The sequence below is a fragment of the Corvus hawaiiensis genome, chromosome 3 (genome assembly GCF_020740725.1).
Source record: "Corvus hawaiiensis isolate bCorHaw1 chromosome 3, bCorHaw1.pri.cur, whole genome shotgun sequence".
Lineage (NCBI taxonomy): Eukaryota > Metazoa > Chordata > Aves > Passeriformes > Corvidae > Corvus > Corvus hawaiiensis.
Window position 1 is genome coordinate 47702381 of NC_063215.1, and position 27484 is coordinate 47729864.

Consider the following 27484-nt stretch of genomic DNA (forward strand, 5'->3'; position numbering starts at 1 on the left):
TTCTGTGTTAGCTCAGGACAAAGCTGCAGTTTGACAAGCCCTATGCCAACACTGCTGCCAAAAGCAGCAGCTCTGCCCTCTCATACCACTGGAAAGGACAGATGGGGGGGGACGAAGGGGGGAATGCAAAATTAGCCTTCAGAGCCTAGAAAAAGAGGACAAGGCTGCTGAAGGCAGGGCTGGCTTAGGCTGGTCCCAGGCGCTTATTGACCTATAATTTAATTTGGTTATGTTTCTTCTGACAGCTGTCCCTTGCAAATGGTAACTGTCCTCATCCCCCCTGAGAACAGCAGGAGTTGGCAGCCATGGCTGAATGTGGCCTTTCTTGGCCCTGTCAGGCCATCCCAAATTAAAGAAAATCCCTTGCTTATGAAAGGAAACACTACAAAAATGATCTTTGCTCCATTATTAGAACTTTATTTATCAGTTAATTTTAATAACTGAAATTATTGAAGGATTTTGAATGGTTTTATAACTCTATGGACAAAAAAGCTAGACAAAAAAGGATGATAACACTCTCAAGTGAGCCATTTAAGATTTAATGAGTCGTTTAATCACTCAGAGTCAGACCTGTACTTTGACGGTAAGATCCAATTTTAGGGAGTGATTATCTTCAGACACATCAAAGGGCTTGAACTGCTGATGGGAGTGTAAAGCCCAACAGAGCCTCTGCCATGAAGTGAGAGGGTCTGGGCTCTGGTGACTCAGCTTTCTTACAGCAGAGGAGCTTGCTCATGTCCAGTTACAGACAAATTTTTCTTTAGAGTGTTTATCTAGTCTTAAATGGCTCTTCTATGAAACTGATGCTGGTGTTATAATCCTTGTTGGTTTGTCTCCAATTTATTAATATCAGATGTTGTAAGGAAAGCAGACAGTGTTGTTAAGTAGAAAAGGGATGTTGCATTCCCAAGCCCACTCTGAAAGGTCCTCTCCTGTAGAACAAAGGCCGTATCAATGTTGCTGTGTGGGGGAGGAGGGGAGGGGCTGGGGGAAAATCATTGGTGTCTGAGAGCAAAATCTGAGGGCCTTGAAGGAAAAAAAAGAGATTTGCAAACAAGTGTAAGAGAAGATGCACGAAACTGTAGCTCATGTGGGGCAATATTAGGAGAAACTAAGTTCCCTGAGGTGCAATGTGAGCAAATGCAGTGATCAGTATAACAGACCTGCTCTTAAAATCACACTTGCCTGGTCACTGTGTGTGAGAGTGAACTAACACTGCTTTCTGTAACAGCTGACCTGAAGCACTGTAATGCAGCACTGTGTGGGGTTTTCTTTTCCTTCTAAATCATACAGACAATGATAAAATTTGTTAGAAAAATGGCAGAAGCAAGGGCAATTCTAGATTAGATTTGGTACAAGCGGAGATAACTGATTTTTACTGAATCTGAGCCTACTGCATCAGCTACCCTTTAGATGAAGATGCAGAAATGCTAAATTGATGTTATTTGTATTATACCACACCAATCTGATCCCTATTATGTGAAGAGTATTTATGTACCTTATCTTCTCCTTCACAAGAGGCTAGGACAAATACCCAGGGCAGAAACAACGCCAGATGGAGGAGATGATCAGCTGGACTAATACTTGGATCAACACATCATGTCTTTCCCAGGCGGCAGAAGATACCACTGAGCATCTGCACTGCAACAAGCTGTTGACTTAGTTCCCTTCCATCCAGTAATGGAGTAAAAGCCCAAGCTGCTACTAGGAGATGCAGCACTAGCTGTAAATGGAAAAGGAGCCTCTGGGATTCAAAGCTTGGCCCTCGATGAGGAGCCCTGCAGAGCAGAAATGTACTCTCCCACCAGGTGAGCAGCCTCATTGGCTGTGCCCCTGTGCACTGAAAAGCCACCTGCCCCATGCCCATAGTTGTGGACCACTGGGAGCTTAACTCCTCCTTGGCTCAAAACCTCTCTCTGCACTCTCACACACTGCCTGGATGGCCTCAGGCCCACCTTCACCTCGATATTGTGAGCTCCCTGCAGTGAGGGCTCAAGGGAGCAGCATCTGTCAAAGATGTCTCTAGTAGTGCCAGGGTCAGGGGAGAGACTCCAGCTCCCCTTTTCCCTGGTTCCCCCCAGTGTCACCCTGTGCATCCCTGGGTAGATGTAAGTTAAGCCATCCCCATCCCGGATGAAGTGTTTCACCCACGGAGCATGAACCTTCAGTACTTGTCCCCTGACAGGGAAGAGCTGCTTGTCCCCCACCAGCTGGTGGGCTCCCATGCCTGTGCAGTTGACAACAATGTCATATTCGCTGTGCAGCTCCCACAGATCTGCTACTTTCCTGGTGTACATCTGGGTGCCAGTTGCTTTCAACCTGCAAAAAGACTCCAGAAATGAGGCAGAAAAGAAACCCCTAAGCCCTTTTGCTATTATTATGAACATTAAGTAAATGAGATATGTTGCCTTTGCCTTTACATACTGATCAGAACCAAACAACAGATGGGACAAAAAGAAAAGAAAATGCCATGGGGGTTCTGTTTGTGATTTGTCTGATTTGACCAAAGGTATTTTTTAGCCTGGTTGGGCTGGAAAAAGTACAGCAAGTTGAGCAGTTTTAGAGAAGGGTCTGGCATCAGACCCTAGGCAAACATTCAGGTCCTCATGGTCTCGATTCATTTCTGTAACAGTACCAAGCTTTAACAACCCAAGCAAGCTGGGAAACAACAAATTTATTTACCAACTTGCTCATGCTAGTGGCAGAGCTATTGTAGTACACCCCTTTTAATGTGCCTGTTATGTGCTGTCACATTCATTCCCAACTCACCTCCTGAGCCACGTAGCCATCTAGTGCCATGTGCCAAGCCCTAAGATCTGCACTAAGGCTGAGTAGATGTGGCACAGGACCCCCAGTGAACCCATAACCTTCTGGAGCAGCAGCCAGAGTCACCAAGGATGGCTCAGAGCACTAAACATGCATGTCTGCTCTTCAGTGAAAGTCACCTCTTCTTGAGGTTCACTTTTGAGCTCAATTTCAAGCCAAATCCTCTCCTGAACTTGCCTGAATTTTGAAGCCCTTCCCTGTGGAAAATCACTGGTATGAGATGGAGTCACTGCACGCTGTCAGCTGGATCTCGTTGCTGGGGGTTTTCACTGGGGGTTTTAGCATAAGCAAATCAGGAGACAGGTCTGTGATGCACTAAGTGGAAAATCCCATCCTCTGCAACATTCTAGGAGCTGGCAAAGTCATCAACCTCACTATAAAGGCAGTGGTTTCCCACAAAGCAGTGAGTTAGCCAAGAATCCAGGGCATAGTTGATACTCTGGGGCCTGATGTAGCAGGGCACTGAAGCTGGCTGGGAAGAACAGGGGAGACCTCGTGCAGCAGCTGTGGCTGGGCAACTTGTAGGGAGAGGTCGTAAGTGTTGTATTTGGTACTCTGTCATCATGCCATAAAAAATACACCAATGAAAAAACCTGTTGAAAACTCCTAATTCAGGCAATTAAGCAGGAAAAAATTCCAGAAGTCTATTTTTGGAAAAGCAAGGTGAGCACAACAACAATTTTCCTTGTGGATTGCCAGGAGACTGGTCTATAAATACTGCTCAGGTCACTAGGGGTTTGAGAATTAGTTACATGTTTAATATTCTCTCACTTCTCATCACCATGGAGAAGAAAAAAATAAAAGAGCTTGATCACTTCATTAGACTACATCCTTTGAGAAATAAGAAGACTACAGCAGGAACGAGGAGGGAGCAGAAATCACATGGCAGATACTAAATGGGTTGTACAACTTAGCTGTCCTGCAGCAGAAATTTGCTTCAGTTAGGCAATGAAACATGACAGAGCATGTGTACCGAGTAGATGGCACAGACCTCACATGGCATTGGTGCCACAGGAGAACCCCCAGCCCGCCTGGCTGCTACAAGAAATGCTTTTTCACATTTTGCAGTGTGATGAAAGGCATCCAGTAACCAGCTGAGCTGGCAATTTGTCCCTTGTTGTCAGTACACATCTCTTTACTTAACCCCAAATCAGCTTGCAGCCTATCGCTTTCTCTCAAGCAGATACAGCCATTTGCTCACTTTAGAGGTACTTATTTGGATTAAAAACTTATCCCAGGTGTCAAAGCCTTTTTAGATCTGCATCCTGTCTCTCCTACAGTTCTCCAAAATCCATGTATTTGGGGAAAACTTAGAAATTGGCAGATTTTCTAACTTTGATGTCAATCCAGGCATGAACTCTGAAGCCACAACTCCTCAGAGTGAGTGCATCACCCATCTTATGCAGCCAAATATTTTCAAGAGATTTGTTACAATGGTGCTGTTTAATGTTTTGGGGTTTTTTTCACCTAATTGGATTAAGAAATTCCTCCAATTTTTGAAAAAATTTGAGATTAATTGGTTCAGCTACTTCGTAAGTGCAAAGTCTTGACAGTAAGATACCTTCGTAGACATGCTTATTCTCTCAGGGGCTGGATGTCTCTTCAAAAACAGAGGGATATTATTTGGGAAGTTTGGCAAATGTGGAGCAGCCAAATGTTTTCTCAGAACATGGCAGGTTCCTGATGTACCTTCAAGGTCTGGCTGGCCAAGCATGGCCCCTGTGGCTACGCTGGTCCTATACCCAGGGACATTCACACTCCAAGCCCCACTGTACAGACACACTGGGAGAAAGGGGACATTGCGTAAATGGGGCCTTTCACATTTTAGGAAAGTTGGGTATTTATTTCCTGTACTTCTCCCCAAAGAAGAGCTTGTTGTATTTTCCCCAGTGAAAACCAGCCTTTTTCCAGTTTTGCTCAAATCTAAGGCTCTCAAGGAGATCCTGTCTTGCCTCCAGTCCTTCTGCCAGGGTTTCCCCCTGCATGTCCAGCCTTCAGCAAAACCAACCTTTTCTCCAGCCACAGCAGGTATGGTGGACAGTCACATTTCAGTGTTGTAAAGGCCTGACCAAATCGGTGCTGCGGGAACTTTTGGAGTTCTGCTTCGGACATTGGTCGAAATCCCAGCACAATATCTGACCAGAAAGGTAACTCTTCCTTGGGAGTGCTTTTAAAGACCTGCCACCTAAAAAGAGACAGAGGAAAAGACGGAAAACTTCACTGCTAATGCTCCGCCATGTTATGTGTCATGGCAATCTTAGCACAAACCCAGGAGCTCAGGAACCTGTTTCCTCCCATCAGTCCAGTTCTGCAAGGTTAACAGCAATGGGGAAACATTGCTGCCTGCTCCTGCAGTACCTGTCTGGGCAAACAGGCAGGGGGTTGGCATAGCTGAGCTTAAGGGTAGCACACCAGGGTAAATAAACTGCAAAGGGCCCTTCCAGCAATAGTGTATGTACAGAGTTCCCTCAAGCAGTGTCCCCACCACAACTGCAGACACCTGGCTGGACCTAGTGGGGTCACTTGCACACCTGTTCACCATTCCTTGGGTATCCACAAAGCTACAGAGTGTTCAGTCTCAATACTCCCAAGAGGCAAATTTCTGTGTATGTCATAGGCAGCATAAAATACCCGCAACACACAGCCCACAACTGAATCCCTGTACCTAGCTGCTGAAGCTGGAGGATGCTGCAGTCCCATCCCTATGAAGATGACCCCTGCTGCAAACAACTGGTGGGTGACAGTGTGGAAAACATCAGTAGTTAAAAGATATTTGATGCTGTTCAGACTTGAGTGGGCTTTCTGTGCATACCTATGCCTGACTTTTGCCTAAAAGTACATAATAGGGGAGCAGCTACAATGCAGTTTCTTGGGAATATGGACATAAAAGCTATTCCTTGAAGGGAATATCCCTGAATTCTAGCAAGGAAAACCTGTCTGCCTGCTCCAGAACACAGCACAAATGTACCAAAAGTTGCCCTGGGGGCTGTTCTTACCCAGAGACCAGGTGAATGCCAGCCTCTGATGCCTCGGCTGAGTTGCTGATGGTAAAAAGGTAAGTGAAGGTCTCTTTGAACCACTGCTTCTGCCTGTGGATTGGTGTGTCTGCATGTGAACAAAACCAAACGTGCAGAGAGGAATAATGCAACGAAGAGAAGAATACAAATGAGTGTCAAGGATACGGGACAGACAGGGAACACAGGTCAAGGCACTTTTCTTCCTGAGCCTCTACACATCATTCCACACCTGGACACAGCTGCATGAGGTGCCATGGGCAGTGCTGCCCTGAATTAAACAAACCTGGGTAGGTGTGAGGGATGAGCATCCCAGCTGCCACATCACTCGTTGTGTTGGGGCTGAACTGGTCCGAAAGGACCGTCACGGAGCAGCTGGGACAAGTCTCTGTGATGCACAGCGCTGTGGACAGGCCGATGACTCCTGCCCCCACCACAGCGACCTTGGGTGAGGCCATCTCCAGGATGCAGAGACAGAGGAGAGAGGTTGCTACCTGCATTTGGAAACAACATATCACATGTCACTATTATCCAGGGCGAGTATCAGGCTATGAAACACCCACACGAGATGTAACATAACCCCCCTCCCTGACAACTGATTGAAGGCCAACTGCTGCATACAACCAGGACTATGGTGAGGATTAAAAAAATCATCAGCCTTTGATATGACAACAAAGTTTTGAGAAGTATTTCAACAGCCACTACCTCATCCTCAGCACCAGAGAGTGATCTGCATGTGCACCACTGGTGTTTGGGCTGGTTTGGAGAAGGTTTCCACAATAAAACCTGAGGGAGTGAGGCACCCATCTAGTTTTCTATTGTGTCAGGTGCAAAAGGCACCTGACACAATAGAAACTGACACCTGAAACTGGCTTTTTGGCACCATAAGCAAAAAGGTTACTTGACTATTGGGATCTCTAGCAGTGACAGCAGGACTGTCACTGCCTGGGCAGCAGAAGCAAATCACACTGGAGGTCTCCAGTTCATTGGTCCTTGTACCTGCCAGCATGACCCACTGCCTTGGACAGATTCGTGGGCATCCAAGGCCACCACGCTCTCTCAGCAGCACATGGTGGTCCACTCCTCAGAATCTTCATCTGCTGATTGCTACTCCAGGAACTGCAGTGTCTCTATTTTCCCCTGTCCTGGGCAAGTTTCAGAGCTGGCACCTGTCATGGGGAGTGGCACACAGCTCTTGGTTGACAATCACCTGGTTGCCCATCCCAGTGAGGTGCCAGCCTGTGTTCCTGGCCATGGCCAGCTCAGGTCTTACACTGGTGAAGGCACGAAGCAGAACTGAACCACGCAGCTCAGTGCACCTTGCAAACTCCCCAAAGCCAGGACTAAATGGGCCCAAAAAGAGAGAGACTGGGCAACCTCAGAGGTGATAAATCCTTTAGCAGCTTTGAACCAGGTGGCTCAGGGACCCCTTCAATGGGTTACTGCCGAAATCTGACCAAGGATGTAGGGAGAGAATCTCCTCTGCCTATGACTAATTTTTTCCTGGAATAGCTACAACATTCACTCTCAGAGAGGATACTGAGTGAGACAGACCTTTAGTTTTGTGCCCTGATGGTTCTGGTTTCTCCTGTGAGGCTTGCTTATCAGTGACTGTAGAAATCCAGCCTTGCTAATTGCTTTCTGAGAACTTTTACTGGAAACCAGTGCCTGCACTTATAATGACAGGCTTATTTACCATCTGCCTGCGGCTTTTGACATCTTTGATGTAAATTTAGGCAAGAGAGACCATGCAGAATTATGATAGGTCAGGTTTATTTATGAGATCCTTGCTCATAACTGTTCACACAGCTTCTCACTTACCCCTGAGGTTTTACTACTTAAAATTTGATGTCTCTGCTATGTAAGAAGGGAAAGAGCAGCAGGCACTGTTGCCTGTCACTGCATTCCTTCTGCATCACAGCCAAGGGTTGTTACAACCTGTCTTATTCCTCTCAGGGCAACGCTTAAGTTTCTTTCTGTTAATTATCACATCTTCTTTCACAAGCTGACTACAGAAGTGCCCACACAGTGGAGAAAGAGGACACAGTAGGGGGGAAACGGACCCTGGACCAGAACTGCTGGCCTTCATGGCTGACACCTGGAAACCCAGACTGGAAAAATGCTGGGAGAAGGGGAAGGGGAAAGAAAGGAAGAATATTAGTAACAAGAAATTGGGTAATAATCCTGTAATTACTTAGGAAAATTGGCACTGAGAAAGGTATCTAAACACTTTTTTATGAACAAACCTTTTCACTCAGAATTGGCAGCTGTGGAAATGGCGTGTGGCTCTCAGAGTGCCCAGCGAGCCTCCCAGCAGTCCATGGACAAGCACAGTCCTGCTTTTGCAGCTGCCCTGGAACATATGCAATGGGTACATTATCCACCTGCCAGAGATGTGCTTTCAGTTGTCCCTCACAACTCTCCTTCGCTGAAGCCCTTGGACCACGATGGAGATCGAATTTCCTGACTGACCTCCCTGTCCCTGGGGAAGAAAGGGGAGCTGTGGCTTGGTGGAGATTCAGGTTTCACAAGTCTACCCAGTTCAGATGGGATTTTTGCAGATGAGCCAGTTTGACATTAACTGATCCCTATGCTGCAAAATCCAGAGAGGGCAGGAAGGGGCTGCTGACAGTGCTGGAGCCTGTGGGAGCTGCTCAGAAGGCCATGACAGGTTCAATGCACTGTTTTTCCTGCACCTACTGCTGCTGTCCAGGAGCACATCAAGCTTTCACGCCAAAAATTAGCTGAGTGCAAAGCAGAGTCTACACACGGCTCTTATGAGCGAGTGCAGCTCGGGCTTTGCAGAGCCACTGACCCCACTATGAGTGCAAGGCCCACCTATGGCTCTGCCCTGGCAGCATGACCTGCCTGCATCTTGCTGGGAAGGGGTACAGAAGGAGAAACTATTTTTAGCTGATGTGGCAACCCAGCTTAGTCCCAGCAGGGGTGACACTTCTCATCCTCTCAGTCAGGCCAGAGCATTTTGCAAAAATCAGCATTTAAAAGGCAGATCAATTGCAGTAGCTGTTGGGGAGGAAGGTGAATGGTGTCAGGTACTGTTTAGCTCTGTGTCCCTTCATAGTGTCCAAAGCACAGGACAGAAGCCAGAGAGAGTCACCTGGAGCTGTAATTCCCCAGCAATGAGGACACCAGTTGCCTGATGTAGGTTTCATGTCCCTGCCACCCTCCTGCTTCTCCCAGGCCAGAATGAATTATTTTTTAAAATACTGAGATATTTTGTGATGCAACTTCACCTCCCAACTCCCACAGCTGAGGACACAATGTCAGCCTCATGTGACACAAGGGGGTCTTTATTCTTTCTTGCCTCAAATAGCTGTATGTCACCACTATGTGCCACTAACCTTCATCTCTCACATCATGTCATTCTGGCAGCGGGTAACATGACCAATATGGATAAATACACTGTTCCCCAGCACGCACACATGCACACACAGAGGAACGTGCATATCCACTGCCAGCTGCAGCTGCAGCCCACGGTCACAGCAGGCTGGATGCCCTTAGCTTGTGTTGCAACCTGGCTGGCTTACGAAAATAAGCGTATTTACACACCCAAATAAACAGTGGAAAAAGCCCAGCTGAACTGTTGACCAGAAAAGCCAGAACAGGAAGTAACTAGAGGAAACCAAAACCTGATATATTTGAAGCCCTTGGTTTGTTTTTTTTTTTTCAGACTAACTCTCATCATAAGTAAGTGCTGAAACACTATTTTGAATTGCTTGAAGGCTGTGGTACTGGGGAGCAAAGGCTCAAGCCTTTCTGAGCTGCTGGAGCGGCTCCTCATCCACCAGGGCAGGTGCACTCGCTGTCCCTGTCAGTGCCTGCTGTGGAACAATTTTTCCCTTCAATTTTTTTGTTGATCACTTTTCTTTAATCACTTCCCCAGTTTACAAGCACCCCTGGTGTTACTTCCCTTCAAATGACCCCAGAGGGGAGTTTTTCCAGGCAAAGACTGATCCATTTGTAGGTGTTTGCTGAGGAGGAGCTCCTGATTTTGGCCTTTTGACTCTGGCCTGGTCCCTTTTCTGCTCTTTGGGCTGCCCTGTGAGATTTAGGAAGTGCTGCAGAAGAAAGGCGAGGATGATCTTTCTTCACCGAACAAAGGACTCTAGAGGCTCCTTGGGATCCCCTCAGCCTTTCTGCACACACAGCACTGCTGCCAGAAAGCAGGACTCACAGGCCACCACAGAAAGCCACTGTCAGAGGGGACCCCGGGGCTACCAGGAGGCCTCAGCCCCTCCTTCAGGTGGATTGTTTGCAAGCGCGGGACACACCTTCGAAGTGATGATGGTTACCCCTGCATCAGCTACCTGCAAGAGCCGCCTTCACCAAGGGCACCTAAACACCGAGCGATGCTCGCTTTCCTCCCAAACGGGCGCTCTGCGATCCTCGCTCCCCGCAGGGCCGGGGAGAGGGGGAGCAGGGAGAAGCTCCGATCCTGCACCTTCCCTCCAGCTCAGCCCTGCGGTTCACCCCTCCTGCCCTGGTGTGTGGGCTGAGCCCTCCCTGCCCCGGCTCCGGGAAATGGGATCTGCCCGCGGGAATTCCCCACGCAGCCACTGCGGGTGCTTCCCCGGCCCTCGGCCGCAAAAGGGCTCCGGCGTCCAACATTTACTTCTTCACCTAGAGGTACGGTCTAGAAACAACCCAAGCGGGGGTAGCAGGCGATACCTGGTGAGGAGGAGACCCCCGGTTCCGCCTGGAAGAGCCGGCCTCCCGGGAAGCGCGGGGCAGCGGCCGGAGCGCCGTGCCGGGGCAGCGCGGGGGCTGCCGCACCCCCCGTCCCGGGGCGCTCCCGGGGCCCGGCTCGGCGCCCCGCTGGATGAAGGAGCTGTTTGTGCCCAGGCCGCCTCCGGCGCTGGCAGCGCTCCCGGAGCGCCCGCGGCCGCGCGTTGGCTCTGCCGGGGCCAGACCCAACGCCGGCTGCCAGAACTTTCCCCTTGATATTCCCTCCAGGGGAGGCCCAAGTGGACCCGCTGTACTGCAGGGAATACATTGTCCTTTACCCTCCCTCACAGGCAGTTATGTTCTGAGTGTTTCTGGAGCTGCCTGAGGATCGCCGCAGCGCTTGAGCAATCGCGCGAGCGGCCAGGAGGGGAACTCCAGCCATCACAGGTCGGTGAGGAACGAACGGGCTCCTCCTGCCAGACCGCAAATCCCTAATGAGCGCGGCCGGGCAGGGCTGTTTTCAGCAGAAAAACACGAGTTTGTCAAAAACAAACCTCTCTGCAGGATCGCTAGAATGAAATTGCACGCCATATACCCCGGTTTATTGCCTCCAGGGTATTTGCCGTTGGCAGGATATTTTGGCTAATATTTGACAGCCTGAGCATTCGTCCCTGAACACTCAGCAGGACAGTGTTTGCCGACCACTCCCCTCCAGCCCTGTCGAACAGTGTTTGCAATGGATCTTCCAAGCAGGTGCCTTTTCGCTGTAACCATTTAAATTCAGACCAGCAAGCCATCCAAAGGGTATCTGTATGAACAGCAACAGCGCGCAGCACACACGTTGGACTGTTCTTGCCTCCCAGTCTAGCCGTGCTCTTAAAACTAAAGCCATGATACATTACACATCACTGATTTTAAAGATACGTATTTTTAAAAAGGATTTTCCCTTCAACGGTGAAAGGAACTAGACATAATTCTCCCAAATTATAGTATGGCTTGATTTTTCTGAGTGTTCTGAAAACACGGGATTAAGACAGGGAAGGCAGCAGAGGCACAGAGGTTTGCTTGTTTAGAAATTAAATTGTTGATGGGCTTGCTGTATTGATTGTAAAACGAGCACTATTCGAAGTCATTGTAGGGTATTTGCAATAGCTTTGGAGAGGATCCTTTCACATATAGAAATCTACAAATATAAATGGAGGTTGCAGTTCCAGCTAAGATTAAAACTGCCTGCTACTTCTCCTCCTGAGATTCTACTGCTCATTTCTTAGAACTTTGCCAAATTTGAATGATTTGGATCAAAACATTTTGTGACAGATGTTTGCACAAGTCTGAATGTTTCAGGGAATTCCCGGTGTGTTTTTCCTGAGAAGAGGATGCAGGAAATTCAAGCTGGTTTGGGATACCAAATCTAATAGTAATGTCATTGAAAAAAAATCTTCTATGGCCTAAAGTATTTTGCAAAGGTGAACACATTGTATTTGGTAAAGTGCAGGTCATGATTTGGGTGTTTGGGGAGAGACTGCCAGCCTTCTGGCACAGAACAAACACAGCCCTGATTGTACTTGGAGCTCTTCCTGAACCATGACTGGCAGCAGCATCCCAGCACACCACCAACCCAGCTCGAGCAGTGCTTAAGAAGTGTTTCCTTTTTCCTTAGCATTCCCTTTGCTTTGTGTGCTCTCCTGAACAGAGCCATAATGACAGGCAGAAATGACCTCTCTGAACACAGCAGTGCTGACCTGTTTCAGATCTTGTGAATGACACGAACCATTTATCTGGCACTTCTTTAACCTGTTCAAGTCAAGCATCAGTGTCCATGGCAAGTTACTGTATCAGCAAGAAGTTTCAGCTGTGCCTCATTTTGCTGTTGTCCCATGCTATTTACTTAGTTCCGGGGAATTATCTCTCTATGAGGAAGAAACCAGCAGTGATGACATTCCTGTTGAAAAGCTTTGTGAAAATATTTACTGAGAGATAGCCCATTTATCCCTGGTTGTTTCGCTATGTTCATGATTCCCTCAGTCAAAACCACTTCTAAATCTCATCACTGGCAATGAGACTGTGGAGAGAATCTTTATAAAAATCTCCCCTTGATGCTGTTTTTTTCTTACTCCAGTGCAAGTCTGTTCATCTCCATGTGGAAGATTATGAGGCAATGTTAATAACTAAATGCCTATGAGCATTCCATAGATGGATCCTACTTATCTGCAACAAATACCCAAGCAGTATCCATGCTTGTATGCTAGCCAGGAATGCAGAGACAGAAGAGTTACTAAATGAGATATTCCCCATTACTTCTGCTTATTCATAAATCTAGGTTAGTAATTTTTTTGAAAGAGCTTGTTTTCTCCAGAAACTGGAATCTGCAATCACTTTTTATATAGCAGTCATACCAAAAAGGATATTTCCCCATTTGAGGTATATGCTTCTTAGGCTTGATTTTTCTCAGATTGATTGAGCTCAGTGCTCTTGAAATCAGTGTATCAGGCTTGATTCTAATTTCCTCAGCTTTAGCAAACAACTATTTGAGCCATCCACTACAGTTACTTTCAGGGAGGAATGTAAATCACTTGGCAAGGACCATGTTAAGTCTTCAAAACACAAATGATGAAGCGAAGTGATGGGTGTAACTTGATTAGAAAACACAAGATTAATAAAATATGCATAGAGAGTTGAGTAATTTGCACTAATTAGAGATTTAAGGGAAATGAAGAAAAAATAGGTTCCTGAGAAGCTCTAAGGGGACAAATAACAATAGAGCTATGAATTGCTGCAATTCTTATTTTCCTTGCACTGTCAGCCCACTCCAGTTCCCGCATGAGGAAGCTATAGTTAGTCTTCATATGCACTGAACACCACGTGCTTACAAGTACATTGTTCTGTCATTCCTGTGCTCACCAACTCTCTTTTCTGGTAACTCATACCCATTCCTCAGTGTCTGCAGCAATTTTTGCCACTACTGAACGTGTCTGAGGGACTACTGCCCCAGTCATCTTATACAAACAAAGGCAAGAAAGAATCATATTTTTCCTGCAACTGAAATGCAAAACATGTCACATTTTTAGTGCACATTTTGTCATAGTCATCACCTAACACATTACCCAAATCTTGGGTTACACCTGCAAAGACAAACAGGGAAAAGACACACACATGATGCTTACCATCCTAAACCACAGAATCTCCATGGAATGCCAAAACACCAGCCAGGCCTCTTTAAGGAAGTGTGAACCAAATGATGAGTTGGTGATAGAAGTTCATTAAATTAGGTAAAGGTGTAAAGATTAAAAAATGTGTGTCTGACTTTATTCTTGCACATAATTGCAGATAATAAGTACACATTTTTTAAACAACCATTAAACCCTATCGTATTAAATTCACAAATTCTGGGCAAACAAAGTCTTTCCTAGGAGTGCATACCTCCCCCATGTTTCCAAAACACACACTCCATCTAGTACAGAATCTTGTACAAAATTATTAGGCTACCAGAACATAGATGTGCTTTAGTCTTTCTTCCTGTGAGAGGTAACTAATTGTCAGCATTGACTAGAAGAAGAAACTCAGTTTTTGTCAACGCTATATTTTCTTTTTAGTCCTTATGTTTAATTTCTCCCCTAGGAATCTGTTTTAGGATTCAGACAAACATGTTTCAGATGTTTGTAAAGGGCACAGGATGAATCCAGGACCTCCTTTTTGCAGTCACAAATGCCTTTCTGGACCAAGTATCCATGGTGCAAGTGAGCTCACCTTTTCCTAAGCACTTCCAAAAAGCACCACAGGCCTTGCACACTGCTGAGCCCCACGCCACAGAGGCTTCCTGAGTGACTGCACCTAAGGAGCTGGTAAAAAAAAGCTGTGAAAGACACAGGAGGATGCCAGTGAGTCCTTCACTCCATCCCAGAGCTGGGATGTCAGGCCGTTTTGTCTTTCCACAGAGCCACTATGCAAAAGCTCTTGGCCTTCAGGGAGGCTTCACCCCTTGTTCAGATGTTCAGGGTACCACCCAAAGCATATCATGCACATGATTTGCATAGCTTTTTTTTTCTATATAGTTGTTTAAATTATAGAATTTTGCACAGAGAAATTGAATTGAGCTGTTAAAGTAGAAAATACATTTTTCATATAGCTTTAAAATACTATTTTGAAATATCAAACACATGTACTTATTATTTTTCCTTACTTACGATTAAACTAATAATAGTTGCTCTTATCCTATATTTAACCCCAAAAGGTATGTCCTTAACAAACTGCAAGACTGTCTAATAAAACTGGGTATCAAATTTCGGACAAAAACATTTGTCATCATTTAATAGTGACCAGCAATTAGGACAGATAAGGATTCTAATTTATTATCTCATAAAACCGTTGTGTAACTCCAGAGACATTGATGAGCACAAAAAAATTGCACTAAGATAGAGATGACAAATACAAACATAAAAGGACTTAAGAACTGAAGTAAGAAACTATGAAAATTAATTCTTTTTATGAGCATGGAAATGAAAATATGCCCCATAGGAACAGAAGCATTTGTTCTCAGACTCAGTGCTCTCTTGCAAGAGGATTTAAATAATTTATGAATATTTAAGAGAAGGAAATCAACTCACCCTGATTTTGCTACATTTATAATGCATGACTAGTGTTAAACATATTTTTGCCCATATGGAAAAAACAAGCAAATAGAAATGCTAGAGACATAGAGACACATGCTATTTCCTTTTTTTAAAAGTAATGTGCTTCCTCAGGTTAAAGAATAGGATACCCCAAGGCAATCTCTAAGCTATTGATGCATAAAATCACAAAAGGTGTACCTGTAAATCAACAAACATTTTATTTCCAAGGAAGAAAGTAACATCATTAGTTCAGGGAAATTCAGGGGTCATTTGAATCAAAGACCAAATACCAACTGACAGGAGGAACTGGCTTTTGGGTTAAAAGCCATCAAGCTACATTGTGGTCTAGAATCATAATTAAATTTTAGTTGTAAACAGTATCAGTATCATTGTGCATTTAAGTTTTTTCTTGTTCTTTTCTGTCTTTACCTTATGTGTACTGATTACAAATGACCAGGTCCTGAATCCCTCAAGCCAAAGAAACACAGAATATGCATTGACTGTTCTTGGCAGGGTAAGACCCAAATCAGTTACTCAGCAGGTAAGGAAGTAGAAAAATTAATTGTAAATATTCTTCAGTACCTTGTTAGAAATAGACTGTACTGTTCCCAAAAGTCATGAGTAGTGAGTTTTAAGATAGATGTACTATTAAAAAAGGGAGTATCAGTGTGAAAGAACTCCAAAATAAGGAAAGAATTTGGAGCTCTGTGTGTGGGGATGGTGGTTGTAAGGCAAGACAGTACCAGTTTAATTCCTTGTTAGGTGCATTGCATGATGGTGGTTTTTTTGCATGATTAAACCCTTATTTAAGGCAGGGCAGGCAGAGTTTGGCTGTAGATCTTGCAGATAAAGAGAGCTGTTCTGCTCTGGGAAGTGGAGGGGGACCTGAAGGCAGTGGAAGAATACTGGTCTGCTCTTCAGCAAAATAAAAAACCACAGCATGTGAGTAATCTGATCTTCAGTCATCAAAGTATGTATTCAAGTCATTCTCAGAATAATGATGGGATTACTCACAGGGGGCAGGTTAAGTGCTTTTGCTGAACTCATATATCTGGACAGAAGCCACAGTATTCTATGTAGGTCTCTTTGGAGGTTTTCTCTGCAAACACTGGAACACCCACAGAATTGTAAGGAGCATAAAGACTCCTTTCCGCTTTCTACGTAATTATGTCAGAGAAACTCCCTAAACTTAAATTTACTCACTTCTGCTTGCTTCAAAGCATGTTAATCCTCATATAAGAGATTTTGTCCTAATACCAGAACCAAATGCTAAGACAGTACAGTGAAGAATAAAATATTTTATAAGGGGATAAAAACCATTCTGTTTTTTCTTCTTATCTTCTGGTTTCAGAAGTCATTGGAATTAATATGATTGTGCAGATATAATTGAAAAATGTGGCCATTAATTTTTACAGCATACAGAATATTTATCTACAGTAATATAGATCTCTTTTGGGGGAGTTCATGGCAAAAAAACAAGGAAGACTTGTTTTGATGAGACCATGCCATTAGAATAGGGGCCTAAGAGAGAAAAACACTGATTTCGAACCAGGGAGGACTGAGTTCACACAACCCAGGCAAGAGAGGGCTGTCTGAACCTCAACATGCAGAAGTTTCTGTGCTGCTCCCCTCAAACCAAGGGTGGCCAAGCAAAAGGGATGCAGGTCCTCAGGCAAGGAAGAAATCCCCAGGTCTGAAGGTGGACTGAAAAAGGGGAGGTGGGAGAAAGCCATAAAAGAAGCAGCCAGAATGATGCATTTCTATCTATCAGTTTTCTATGGTCCAGAGTCATAAGGCAGAACCACTGCACCAACAATAAATGTTGGTGCACTAGGTGTAGCAGGAGTGGGATGTTTTGACACTTTGACTAAAACTACTAGTAACTCTTCTATTGATCAGTGTCTTCCAGCTACCATCTTTTAAATTATATTTTTCTAACTGAATTTGTGTGATATAATGAGGGAAAAATGAATTACAGACGGCTGATCTATGAGAAAAAATGGTGTGTGGAAACCGTTTCTACCAAAAATTAATAACTAAATCCACTTCTGTGCAAAGAGCCTGAATAAGAGCCATATGCCATTTATTCTTTTCCACTGGGAACTGTGAAGACCTTGCTGTAGGCATTTGGCAAAGTTGTTGGTGTAGCTCTTAGAAGTTATGAAAAATCCGATGCTAAATCTGAGCTGAAATAAGAGAGAAAGGGAGCACTGACATAATGGTCTGGAATGAACATGACTTTAAATGGGATCAAGCAGTTTAGTTTTATCTAAACTAAAACAGCAGTAGATCCAGTGAACATTTTTTTTTCTAAACCACTAATAAAATAAATTTGCCATTCAACAGAATGAATATACAAACTATTTGCACATTTTGCAAACTTAGTATTATTTTTTCAGTCAGAAGTTGTGCCATAGAATACTCTCCTTTGCTAGCAATTTCTAGTAGAAAACTTGAAAGAAAAAAAATAATAATAAATTAGTTTAAAATTACTGATATGACCTGATGCAATGTTAAGGCTTCTCACTTGAATTGTAACAGAGTTTACTGTGTTTTGAAGTCTCAAGCCTGTAACTGGCAGCTGCAACAGGACGAGACCAGGCAGGGCACTTTTGCGGTAGGTTTACAAATCTGACCGCAGAAAATGTGAAGCAAAGAATTGGCAATTTTTTTTTTTACATACATGTAATCAGGCAGGTTCCAACATTTAGAGTAATCCTTCCAACTGGTCACAGCAAGTCAGACAGGTGTTTTAAAGTCTGGGTAAGTTTGAAAAGGGATCTAGAAATCCTATCAAATTTTCTGCAGTAACTCGGTCGCGTTGAAAAGGTTTCATACAATTGCTCTATTGAAAAGGGAAGACAGGATACAAAGTAAAAGGCACAGATGTTATAGAACAGTCACATTTCTTGAGATCCTATAAATTAGATAGTGATTAAAATTGGGAACAGCCATTTTGCTGCTGCTTTATTTGTCAGTGCCAACTCTTTCTTGACCAAACATCTCTATCTTTTCTAATGCTGCACCACTATGTGCTGGCGGAGTCTTTTCTGAACAGCTTTTCTTGTTTCTTCCCATTTCTGTAGCTTCCACCAAAGTATTAGTCAATGGTTTTCCCAGTGTTTCTGGAAGCATTATGGTTAATATTCCACTCAGAAGAGCCATGATTCCAACAAGCAACTGGAAGAAATAAACAGTAGCTGTAAAGGTAGGTAAGTCTTTCAAGCTATATGTAGTTTTGATCTTGCTTGAGAGTAAATTTAAAATAAAGCACAAGGAACTGTAAAGCAAAGATAATAAGTCTTAAACGTTGCCTGTATAAAAGACCTACCTTTTTTGTTGCATAAATGAAAAGATTATGCAGCAGAATTAATGAATGAGCAAGTGAAGTGTTTTGTTCACAAGGGATCAATACAGTGCAAGCAGGAATAATTCTGTTTTAGAAAACAACACATATTACCTTCATGTGGTATTTTGAGTATCAGGCATGTATTTAAGAACTGATTCTAGGATAGATTTATTTTTACAGGCATGTTCACAGAGCTATAATTTCCCTGCCACCTGTAATCTTAATTCACACTCCAGCTCCTGTGTACCTGTACCTGTGTGCTTGCTCCTCGTGCACACAGACAGATTGGAGGTTCTCAATATGGCTCATTGGCCCAGAGGCACATAAATGCTCATCTGTGCTCAGGAGAGCTCTTCAGCAGATGATGAGCTGGCTCTCAACAGGAATACTTTGCTAAACTCAGTTTCAAAGAACTGTTAGGAGTGCAGGCATCTACTGACATTTGCACTGGGATCACATTTTGGATTTGTCCATGGTATATACACAGTTCCATAACAGCATGAGTGGTGAGAAGATCAGGATAATGTGGGGTAGGTAGAGAAACACACACTTGTTCCAGGAATATTTACTCTTTCCCTTCACATTCCCTTCACATAGACATTTCTATGTCTAGTTCAATGACACCAACTCCCACTTTGCTCCTCTGAGTAAAGAACAGCATTTAAACCTCTGACAGTCCTCCAATACCAGGTTATAAATGACCTAATTCTCTGCTGATAGAAAAGCTTTCACACAGAACATCATGCCTGGTCTCAGTGTTTTTCCATTCTGTGACTGGGAACAAAATGCTGTATTATCCTTATCTTGCCCTGTGCTGATTCTCAAGTCTGTCCTGTGTTTAATGCTTTCTTCCCAAGGGTGAGAGAGAACATTTGGAATCACTGTGCCTATGTCTCTCACACAGAGCTTGGGACAAGAACTGGCCAGCTACCATCTGCAGCTAAGCCAGACTTTAAGTCAGAAAGGTGCTATAAAATCAGAATTCCCTACTGTATCCTTGAACAGTGCTATTTTCCTGCACATACACCATGCTGGTTTTGCTTCTCTTCCCTTCCAAAAGAAGAGGACAGTTTGTCTCATGTATTCTTTTGAGAAGCAAAAGGCACACTGTTGCATACACTCCTTTTTGCACACACAATAAATATAGAGGCAGACAAAAAAAAATTCAAAATACTGTTAAATACTACAAACTACAGTGAAAATAAAATAGTCATGGTCTTACCATGAAAGTTACAAAAAAAAAAAAAAAATCCTAGCAGTAATAGGACTAGAGGAAATGGCACAAACTGAGGAAGATCCTTTTAGACATATATGTGGCAGGAGTGATACTTAAAAATATATTCCAAAATATTAAAACCTCCTCTCTGAGTGTCAGAATTCTTCTCTACTTTTCAGACATGATTTTCTGCCCTGGAAAGACAGGATGAATCGACACATGGCAGCTATTCCACAATATCCTCTTTTATGTACACCCTTTAGTCTGTCAGAAGTTTATAACTGAGGATATTGAGGTCTGTAAAGGATATTGAATCTTATGGGCTCCCATAAATTTGGAGTGTATGAGAACTGGGTCACTAGTGATACTCTAAAGAACAAGGTTAAAGCAACACTGTGTGCTTTGAATATGTGTGTCTTTTCTGTTTTGGTTATTCTTTTTAGACACTTGGCATTCTTCTCATGTTCTCCCTCCTCATGAACCTACCTCTCATTCTCCTGAGAACTCTCACTATTCTCTAAGTGTACACACCACCATCTTTCCTGCCTTTTCATCTCAGCTCTCATAACTCTATTTCATCCCATTTTAGTTTCCTTTTTTTTCCTCTATGTAAAAGCTGCTGCATGCTGAGTAATTCAGTACATTTCCCTTCTCCCTGACCCTCAAAGCATTTTCCAGTATTTCCTACAAAAGACAGAGTATGAAACAATTAAGTCACAGTGTATTAATTCAAGAACTTCTCAAATGTCCTCTACCTTTTCAGGGGCAGTAGCCACAGCTATCAATGAATTGACCCACATTTAGCAAAAGAAAGTCTTTTGCAGTCTTGGCACACTTCTTCATAAGGCATCTGACATATTTTAGCCCTTTACTTGCTCACTACAAATGTGTGCCTTTCATATGTATGTATTTACTATTTTAAGTACATAATTCAGTACCAGAACATGTTCTCCTGATATGGTCAAATGCTTATAGGCACAAATAAAGTGTATTTGTGTTATTGTACATGTTATTTAAGCATGTTTAAGTATGTTGAATTAATTTGACAGGCAAACCTCCTTAAAAGCATTGTGTTTTCAGGGTGTTAATTTGAAATCTGACTTTCTGCTTAGTCAAACTCTTAGAGTGTTCCCAATGCTTCAGTAGCAGCTTCTAACAGATACCATAAAAAACTTCAGAAAATATTTACCATCATTTTTCTTATGTCCTCTTCCCTATCTGGAGCAACATTTATAATTCTGTAGCATAAGGTCTAAGACTATGACTTAATATATCTACTCCAGACCAAAAGATAATTTGAATTAAATATCCCTACAAAATAATACTTTTACTTCTGAGAATAAATTATTATTCTAGTCTGCTATTTATATTTATATTCACATCTGATGGCTCTGAACCAATCTAAAATGTGATCTTATTGACAAAATTCCTACTTCAACAAAAAACATTGTAGTTCAACATGAAAAACCAATAGTATTTGACAGAGATTTTGTATTAATTTATTAGCATCAGTCTGGGCTTTAAAAATTTCTAATTTATGGTTTTTCAGAGAGAAAAATCAAGCCTGTTAAACAGCTATTGCAACATAATTCTTAACAGCTGAGAAACAGAAATAGGTTAAATAAGGAGCAGTTGTTTTACTGTACATTTTCTATAAAGTTGTCACATGAAAAATGTACTTGGCAAGTTATTCAAGATTTATAGGCATTCAAATAAGATGCTTGCAGTACTCACAGGTGGCATAACTGTGCATGAGGCAGAGTGCCAAACAAATAGCAGTAGTAACTGCTCAACAATGTGTGGTGTTTGCAATAGATCAGTGTGATGTGTATCAGTTTACTTACAAATGTAATCCATTTGATTTCACTTCCATTCCAAAACACTTACTTGACCTGAGACTTGGCATGCTATGCTCCAACTCAAGACAAGACTATTTAATAAATTGACAAATGCTCTATAACAGGAGCTAATAATGGAAACATGTTCACTGTGAACTACTACTCAACTCTACAAAAACTCTGGATAATTTTTGTACACTGAGACTTGTTCATAGCCGAAATAATTCCTGTGTTTATACTGCCATTTGCACTGCTCTCCAGAATGTTTGAGCACTCTCCCATCTGTGGTTTAATTGCAGCACTTCTGCACAGATAAATCTTATTTCATCCAGTAAAGGCAAAATGCTGACAAGAGAAAAAAAAAAAAAAATGTTCTCCCGTGATCACTCTGCTGTGCAAATGTTTCTTTGTCTTTTGTGGACTCATATCTTGGTTTGTGTGGAGACGTTAAGAAAGAAAACATTTTTAGGAACTTGAGGAAATAAATTTATTTGTGGTCTCCTTCATCCTCTTAGTTTTCATTGAAACAACCAAATGTAATTAATTTAAATAATGAAATGAGCTCACAAGAATTCTCTGAAACCAATCTCTAGCATCTATAATTAAAGATTTTATAGTTGCCAAATCAAAGGGACACAATGCACTCTTTTAGGAAACTCCAGTGTGGTGGACAAAATTTGACTAAGAATCCAGGTTAAAGACACATCCCATTACACTTTCACTTCCTGACATGTATAATCTAAGTATAATAGCAGTGTCCTAGTCCCAGTGAATTCAAAGGGGGTTTTGACAGAATTTAAACTATTTTAAATCATTAATGAACTTTTCTTTACTTAAAGCTTTAATACAAACTTTGTAATTCCATCTGGTTTTACATATATAGGCATTTATCCTTCAGGAGAAAAAATGAATTGAATTGCTGCAGGATTTCTAAGCAGCAAATGCTTCGTAACAGAAATGCAATGGAGAAATGTGATTCATGTGTGAGCAGGAAATACATAAAATATTTTGTCCAAAGTAGACATAATGCCCAAACTAGACAAAGGAATGGTGCCACCTCTCTTCTCTGGGACAACTGGTGGTAAAAGACAAAACCTAATGGCAAGATGACCTGGAGTTACCTAAAAAGTAAGATGTGCTTAATCAACACAAGGTTCCGTTGCTTGTCAAAGTCACCATGAAGCTCATCAATATACCATTTCTTTCTCTTTTTCTATCTCATGAATTGTTTTGTTCAGTTCTGGTAAATGAAAAACACGGAACAGGAGCTTTGGGACAGGTGTGAAGACCAAATAATAAGCACAAAACCTTCTTGATCTTTTGGAAGGCTATTCCAAAGATTCAACGTCCCAGAGAAGCCATGGAAAATACTAAGGTATAATGTAAGAAAATCCAGCCACCTGTGGTGAGTTCAGGAATAGAACAACTATGCATTTGAAGAAAAGTGAAACTAAATCAGGAGCACGGTCAAAAACCACTAAGCCTGAAAAAAAGTCTGGACTATGACACTTCCTGAATGTTATATGGTAGATGCAGAATATTTTTATCAATTTTATGCTAGGATTCAGAGCATAAATATTTTTCTTTCTTCTGTCACAAAAACATTTCAGAATATTTCAGTGATTCAAAGTCTCCCTTTTGCTTTAGCTGCATATTTTTAACAATATGAGGCTACTAGTCTTCGGGACTTAAAATTTCAAACAAGAATGGCTTACTCAATTTTCTTTTTGAAATAAATGTTCAGCTTTTGGTTCCTTTGTCACGTGAAAAACATACTTGTTAAGTTACTAAAGAGAAAACAAGTGACACATACACCTTTTCAAAAAACATTCACCATTGGAATAAATACCTACAAGTGGCATGAAAATCCAAACACTTCTCAGATATACACAGAAAGGAGCAACCACACTTCCTACACGGCACATCATGCTTCCACTTCCAACAGCAAGTGATCTAGACAGAAAAGAATTAAGTAACAATTCTGGCAGTTAAAGGAAACAATTAGAAATGCATAGACACTTAAAACATCAGTAGGATTTGTGTCTTTAAGCAATTATACTAGGAAGATGTTGCTATGCCAATACAAATTTATATTGAAGTTCAGCTGCTTCTGTAATTAAGATTAAAAACATAATTCTCATTCAGCACAGATCACAGGATGAATAACCAGGACTTATATGAAAGGCATAAAAAATGCTTAAGAAAGAATTGAGTATTCTTCTTGTTCCCCAATGGAACTAATTAATGCACATGGAATGCAAAATAAATAAAAAACTATGGTACAGCCAAACTCCAGACAGCTCTGAGGCAGCTGAGGAATTCATCCCATCCCAAGTCTTTCAGGTCACCACCACTGATGCCAAGAGCTGCTGGATCTGGTGCAGAAACATAACAAAGGGAATGAAATAACATCAAATTAATGAAAAATACATAACTGGCAAAAGCTCTTACCTTACAACTGTTGGGTACAGTTCTGCTGTGTAGAGATATATAAGGCCAAATGCCACACCTATGGAAAATTTTCCAGCCATATTTGCTAAGATAATTAATATATTGAAATCCTATTGAAAGAGAGCACAAATAAATATATCACCAGAAAATAACATCCTTCCAAACATAATTTGCATTCTTTAAAAGTTGTGACCCTTCTTTAAACAATAAGCAATACTCATTGCTTGTTTTTTAAAAAATTGCTCAGTAAGTTATTAGTTTCCATATCACTTTTTACAAGTCCTGGTTCACTGAAGCCCGGGGAGCATTTTATGTGTGACTCCAGCAATGACAGTGAAACCTGTACTGAAATACAGAAATCTATCTTAGGCTGGCAGCTGCAACTTAAAACCAGCCTTTAACTATTCTATGATTTAGAAAGAGCAGCTGCCTCTACCATCTTAAGAGCCTTTAAAATCAATTTCTGCTATAGGAACACTTCCAACCATACGTGACTAACCTGAGGTATGAACATAATTAAAACACAGATCAGTGCACTTAAAATAAGGAACGGAATGAGTGTGTTTCTCCTTCCCAGTCTGTCCATCGCAAGGCAAGCAATGATATAGCAAGGCAATTCCACAGCACCTGTCAGTATGAAATTATCTCAGTTTAAGTCATGATTGCATATATTCATCTTATAACTGTAACTTCCTCTTTACGAGGAATTAGTCTGATCACGGCTAGTAAACAAGTAAAATCTAAAGATAACAAGTGTGTTGGGCTAGTTCATTTGGTTACAGAAAGTGTGACAGAAGGCAGAGAACAGGCTAGAATACAGAAGTGGGAGTGGAGAAGGACAAGGGAAACAGGTTTCACAGCACAGAGCAGCTCCAGTTCTCTTTGGGGTGGAAAATTACAGAAAAGAGCAAGGCCACAGTTCTGTTTCTATGACACTGACACTTGTGTCTGAAAGCTCTACATTTGCTGCTCCTCTCCTTCAGGTATTTTCACATTAACAGCTCAAGTGTGCCCACAGGGAATATTGCTAGTGTCACACCGACACACTTCTGAGGATTTGCCAGCTTCTACCTGGACAGGGAACGGAAGCCACAGGTGCCTCCCCCAGCTTCAGCTCAAAATCATCCCAAAGTAAAAGGCAAGGAAGGTCTGTCCACATCCAGTTTTCTGAGTAAGCGCCACAGATACAGAGTACAGTTCCAGCTTTCTCCCCTCTCCATAAAAAAAGAGGGCTTACAATATCCCACTCTTAATACAGATCATCCCTTCCTAATGTTTCTTTCCAGAGAAAACTGCTGCTGCTCTAAAGGATCTGGCATTTGGCTAGACCTGTTCACACTGTGTAAACATGATTTGCCCCTAGACAAATTGTATTGAGGCAGAGCCAGTTTGGACATGTTTTAAGTCAACTTGCTCATGAAGAATGCTACTATGTCCAATGTAAAATCAAGGAAGAACATAAGATGCAGCCCTGAAGAGCCTGGATTCCTTTATTAAGTACATATAGCATGTCAATACACCTATAATATCAGGGGTTAACAACCTTTTGGGGTTGTGTTGGAAAAAGCAGATTGTAATTATTCAGTGTCTGTTAGTCTGATAAAATATTTTTAGAAGAGGTGGATACAGTGTACTCTACAATAGCAGTTTAGTTATCTGTGCAATACCAGCACCCACTCTTCAACACATCAATCTAGCAATACACTGTAATACATGACAAAATAAACTGGAATAATGAGAGTCCCAGTCCTTCTGAGAGCTTGTGTACACAGTCACATTCACTTCACTAAGAGTACTCATCTGCACAAAGCAAAGTGCATGATTTAATTCTTCACTGGCTCAGAGCTGCGTGTCTGATCTAGAGTCTTCTGAAGCCAGTGGAATATTTCCACTGATGTTAACAAACTTGGGATCAGGCCTTGAATGCACTGAGCTGCCTTTATAACCAACTTACATGCCAGAGAAAGATTACAGCCAGAATGTTAAAAGACTATTACAACTTAATTAAAAATACACTTTTGCGAAAACTAAAACAACTCTTCCTTCTGGCAATTATGACTCTGTTTTCTACAGAGACAAACTCAATATATCATGACTGTAAGTGATAAAAGGAATATTTTTTTCCCATTTTCCTAGTTTGTCGCTTTAACAGAGCTGTGTGAATTTTTTGTTGTTTGTCTGCCACTCCTGGTGTTTGTGTGGATCTGCTATAAGCTTGCAGGGCAAAGAGAAGACAAGCAGAATATGGTTTTACTATCAGAAAGACAGACAGTGAAGAATTCTGTACACCAAAAAATCCTATTTTTTTTTTCTCAGAAACAGTGAGATTTGGAGTGAACAATGCTCCTCCTGTGTTAGTCAACTTTATGGAGAGTTAGCAAGAAACCTTTTGAACAAGGTTCATAATTGAATTAACAAAGTAGAAAATTGGCTGTCAAATTTATAGACATTTTTAAATGTTATGTTCCAGTTCTGTCATTAGCAGAATAAGGTACGAAAATATTTACCTATGAGAAAGAGGTTTAAATATTCATTGCCTCCTAGACTGACAGAACTGAGGGAGAAGACGTAGTAACCCAAGCTCCCAGTGAACCAGATCAGCCAGACTGTGATGGTCCTTCTTGCAATTTGCCAGTTACAAAACAGGTCTAAGATGGTGTGCTTCTTTGTTGAGGACGTGTCGTTGTCACCTGTTCTGGCTAGATCATCTTGTTGGACTGAGCACAGTTCAGAAACTTTGCAGGAAGTGCTTACTTTATTCCATCTTGCCATTGTATCGATCACTTTTTGTGCATCTTCGTATCTTTCCTCGGATAGGAGCCAAAAAGGTGTTTCTGGGAGCATCCAGCAGCACAAGACAAAGGGAAGAGTTGCTATGGTGAGAAATATCTGATAGACCCACCAGGTCCGAACAAAAAATCCCACGAGTGCCACAATCATAATTCCCATAGCAAAAAAAGCATGGACATGCATAGAAGCCCAGGTTCGTGCTTTAATGCCAACAAATTCAGTCACATAAACAAAAGCCACAACCAGATAGCCACTTGAAACCTGGGAGGGTGGGAGAGAGAAAAGAAAAAAAAACAGAGTGAGGTTTGTTTCTACTCTCCTTGTGCACCAGCAGTAAAAACAAACAGCTAACAGTGTTCCGTATCTGTGTACGCTTAATTGCCACCGCGCTGGCCTGTCTCACACTGACAGAAAAAGAAAAAACATGAAAATGAATCAGCTGGAGAAAAAGTTCACTCAAACCTTCAGACTGCCTGGACACTATTTAAAAATGTGACTTCGAATGCTTCTCTGTAGTGGGGGACAGCCAGCAAGAGACACCTGCAAAGAAACTTAATTTGCTGATGTCATTAAGCCCTTCCCCTCCAAAAAATCAGGTCCCTTAATGACATCACAAACTGAATGCTTGGAAAAGTGAAGTCCCCTGAAGTAATTGCCACTTTTGAAAATCTTGACCTCGGCTTTTAAGCAGGCTATTAATAACC

At 42.3% G+C, this 27484-nt stretch overlaps 2 protein-coding genes across 4 annotated transcripts in view; both read right to left on the bottom strand.

Moving 5' to 3' along the window:
- Positions 1-391: 391 nt before the first annotated feature.
- Positions 392-10675, bottom strand: DDO (D-aspartate oxidase). Of its 3 annotated transcripts, XM_048297916.1 has the most exons (6): positions 10530-10675; positions 8087-8193; positions 6127-6334; positions 5823-5931; positions 4835-5011; positions 392-2319 (listed from the first exon to the last, which is right to left on the bottom strand). In XM_048297916.1, exons 3-6 carry the CDS (start codon positions 6296-6298, stop codon positions 1752-1754), a joined length of 1026 nt encoding a protein of 341 aa, XP_048153873.1. In that variant the 5' UTR covers positions 6299-6334; positions 8087-8193; positions 10530-10675; the 3' UTR covers positions 392-1751. The 3 variants fall into 3 exon arrangements, with proteins under 3 accessions (XP_048153873.1, XP_048153875.1, XP_048153874.1); XM_048297918.1 differs by lacking the exons at positions 8087-8193; positions 10530-10675 and adding an exon at positions 7662-7746; XM_048297917.1 differs by lacking the exons at positions 8087-8193; positions 10530-10675 and adding an exon at positions 6840-6973.
- A 4174-nt stretch (positions 10676-14849) lies between these two features.
- Positions 14850-27484, bottom strand: part of SLC22A16 (solute carrier family 22 member 16) — a 34347-nt gene continuing 21712 nt past the window's right edge. The window contains exons 4-8 of the mRNA XM_048297915.1: positions 26498-27041; positions 24490-24617; positions 23991-24100; positions 23393-23492; positions 14850-18316 (exon numbers count right to left, since the gene is read on the bottom strand). Coding sequence (XP_048153872.1) covers positions 18104-18316; positions 23393-23492; positions 23991-24100; positions 24490-24617; positions 26498-27041 — 1095 coding nt within the window. The 3' untranslated portion in view covers positions 14850-18103. The remainder of the gene's footprint in view (positions 18317-23392; positions 23493-23990; positions 24101-24489; positions 24618-26497; positions 27042-27484) is intronic.

What these genes read in the sequence shown, in the direction of transcription:
- DDO (XM_048297916.1), bottom strand. Translation starts at nt 6,298, where the DNA reads ATGGCCTCACCCAAGGTCGCTGTGGTGGGGGCAGGAGTCATCGGCCTG. An exon ending in CATCCCTCACACCTACCCAG is followed by an intron (nt 5,932 to 6,126) that starts GTTTGTTTAATT and finishes GTTCACATGCAG; the next exon opens with ACACACCAATCCACAGGCAG. An exon ending in CTGCTGTGGCTGGAGAAAAG is followed by an intron (nt 2,320 to 4,834) that starts GTTGGTTTTGCT and finishes GTCTTTTTGCAG; the next exon opens with GTTGAAAGCAACTGGCACCC.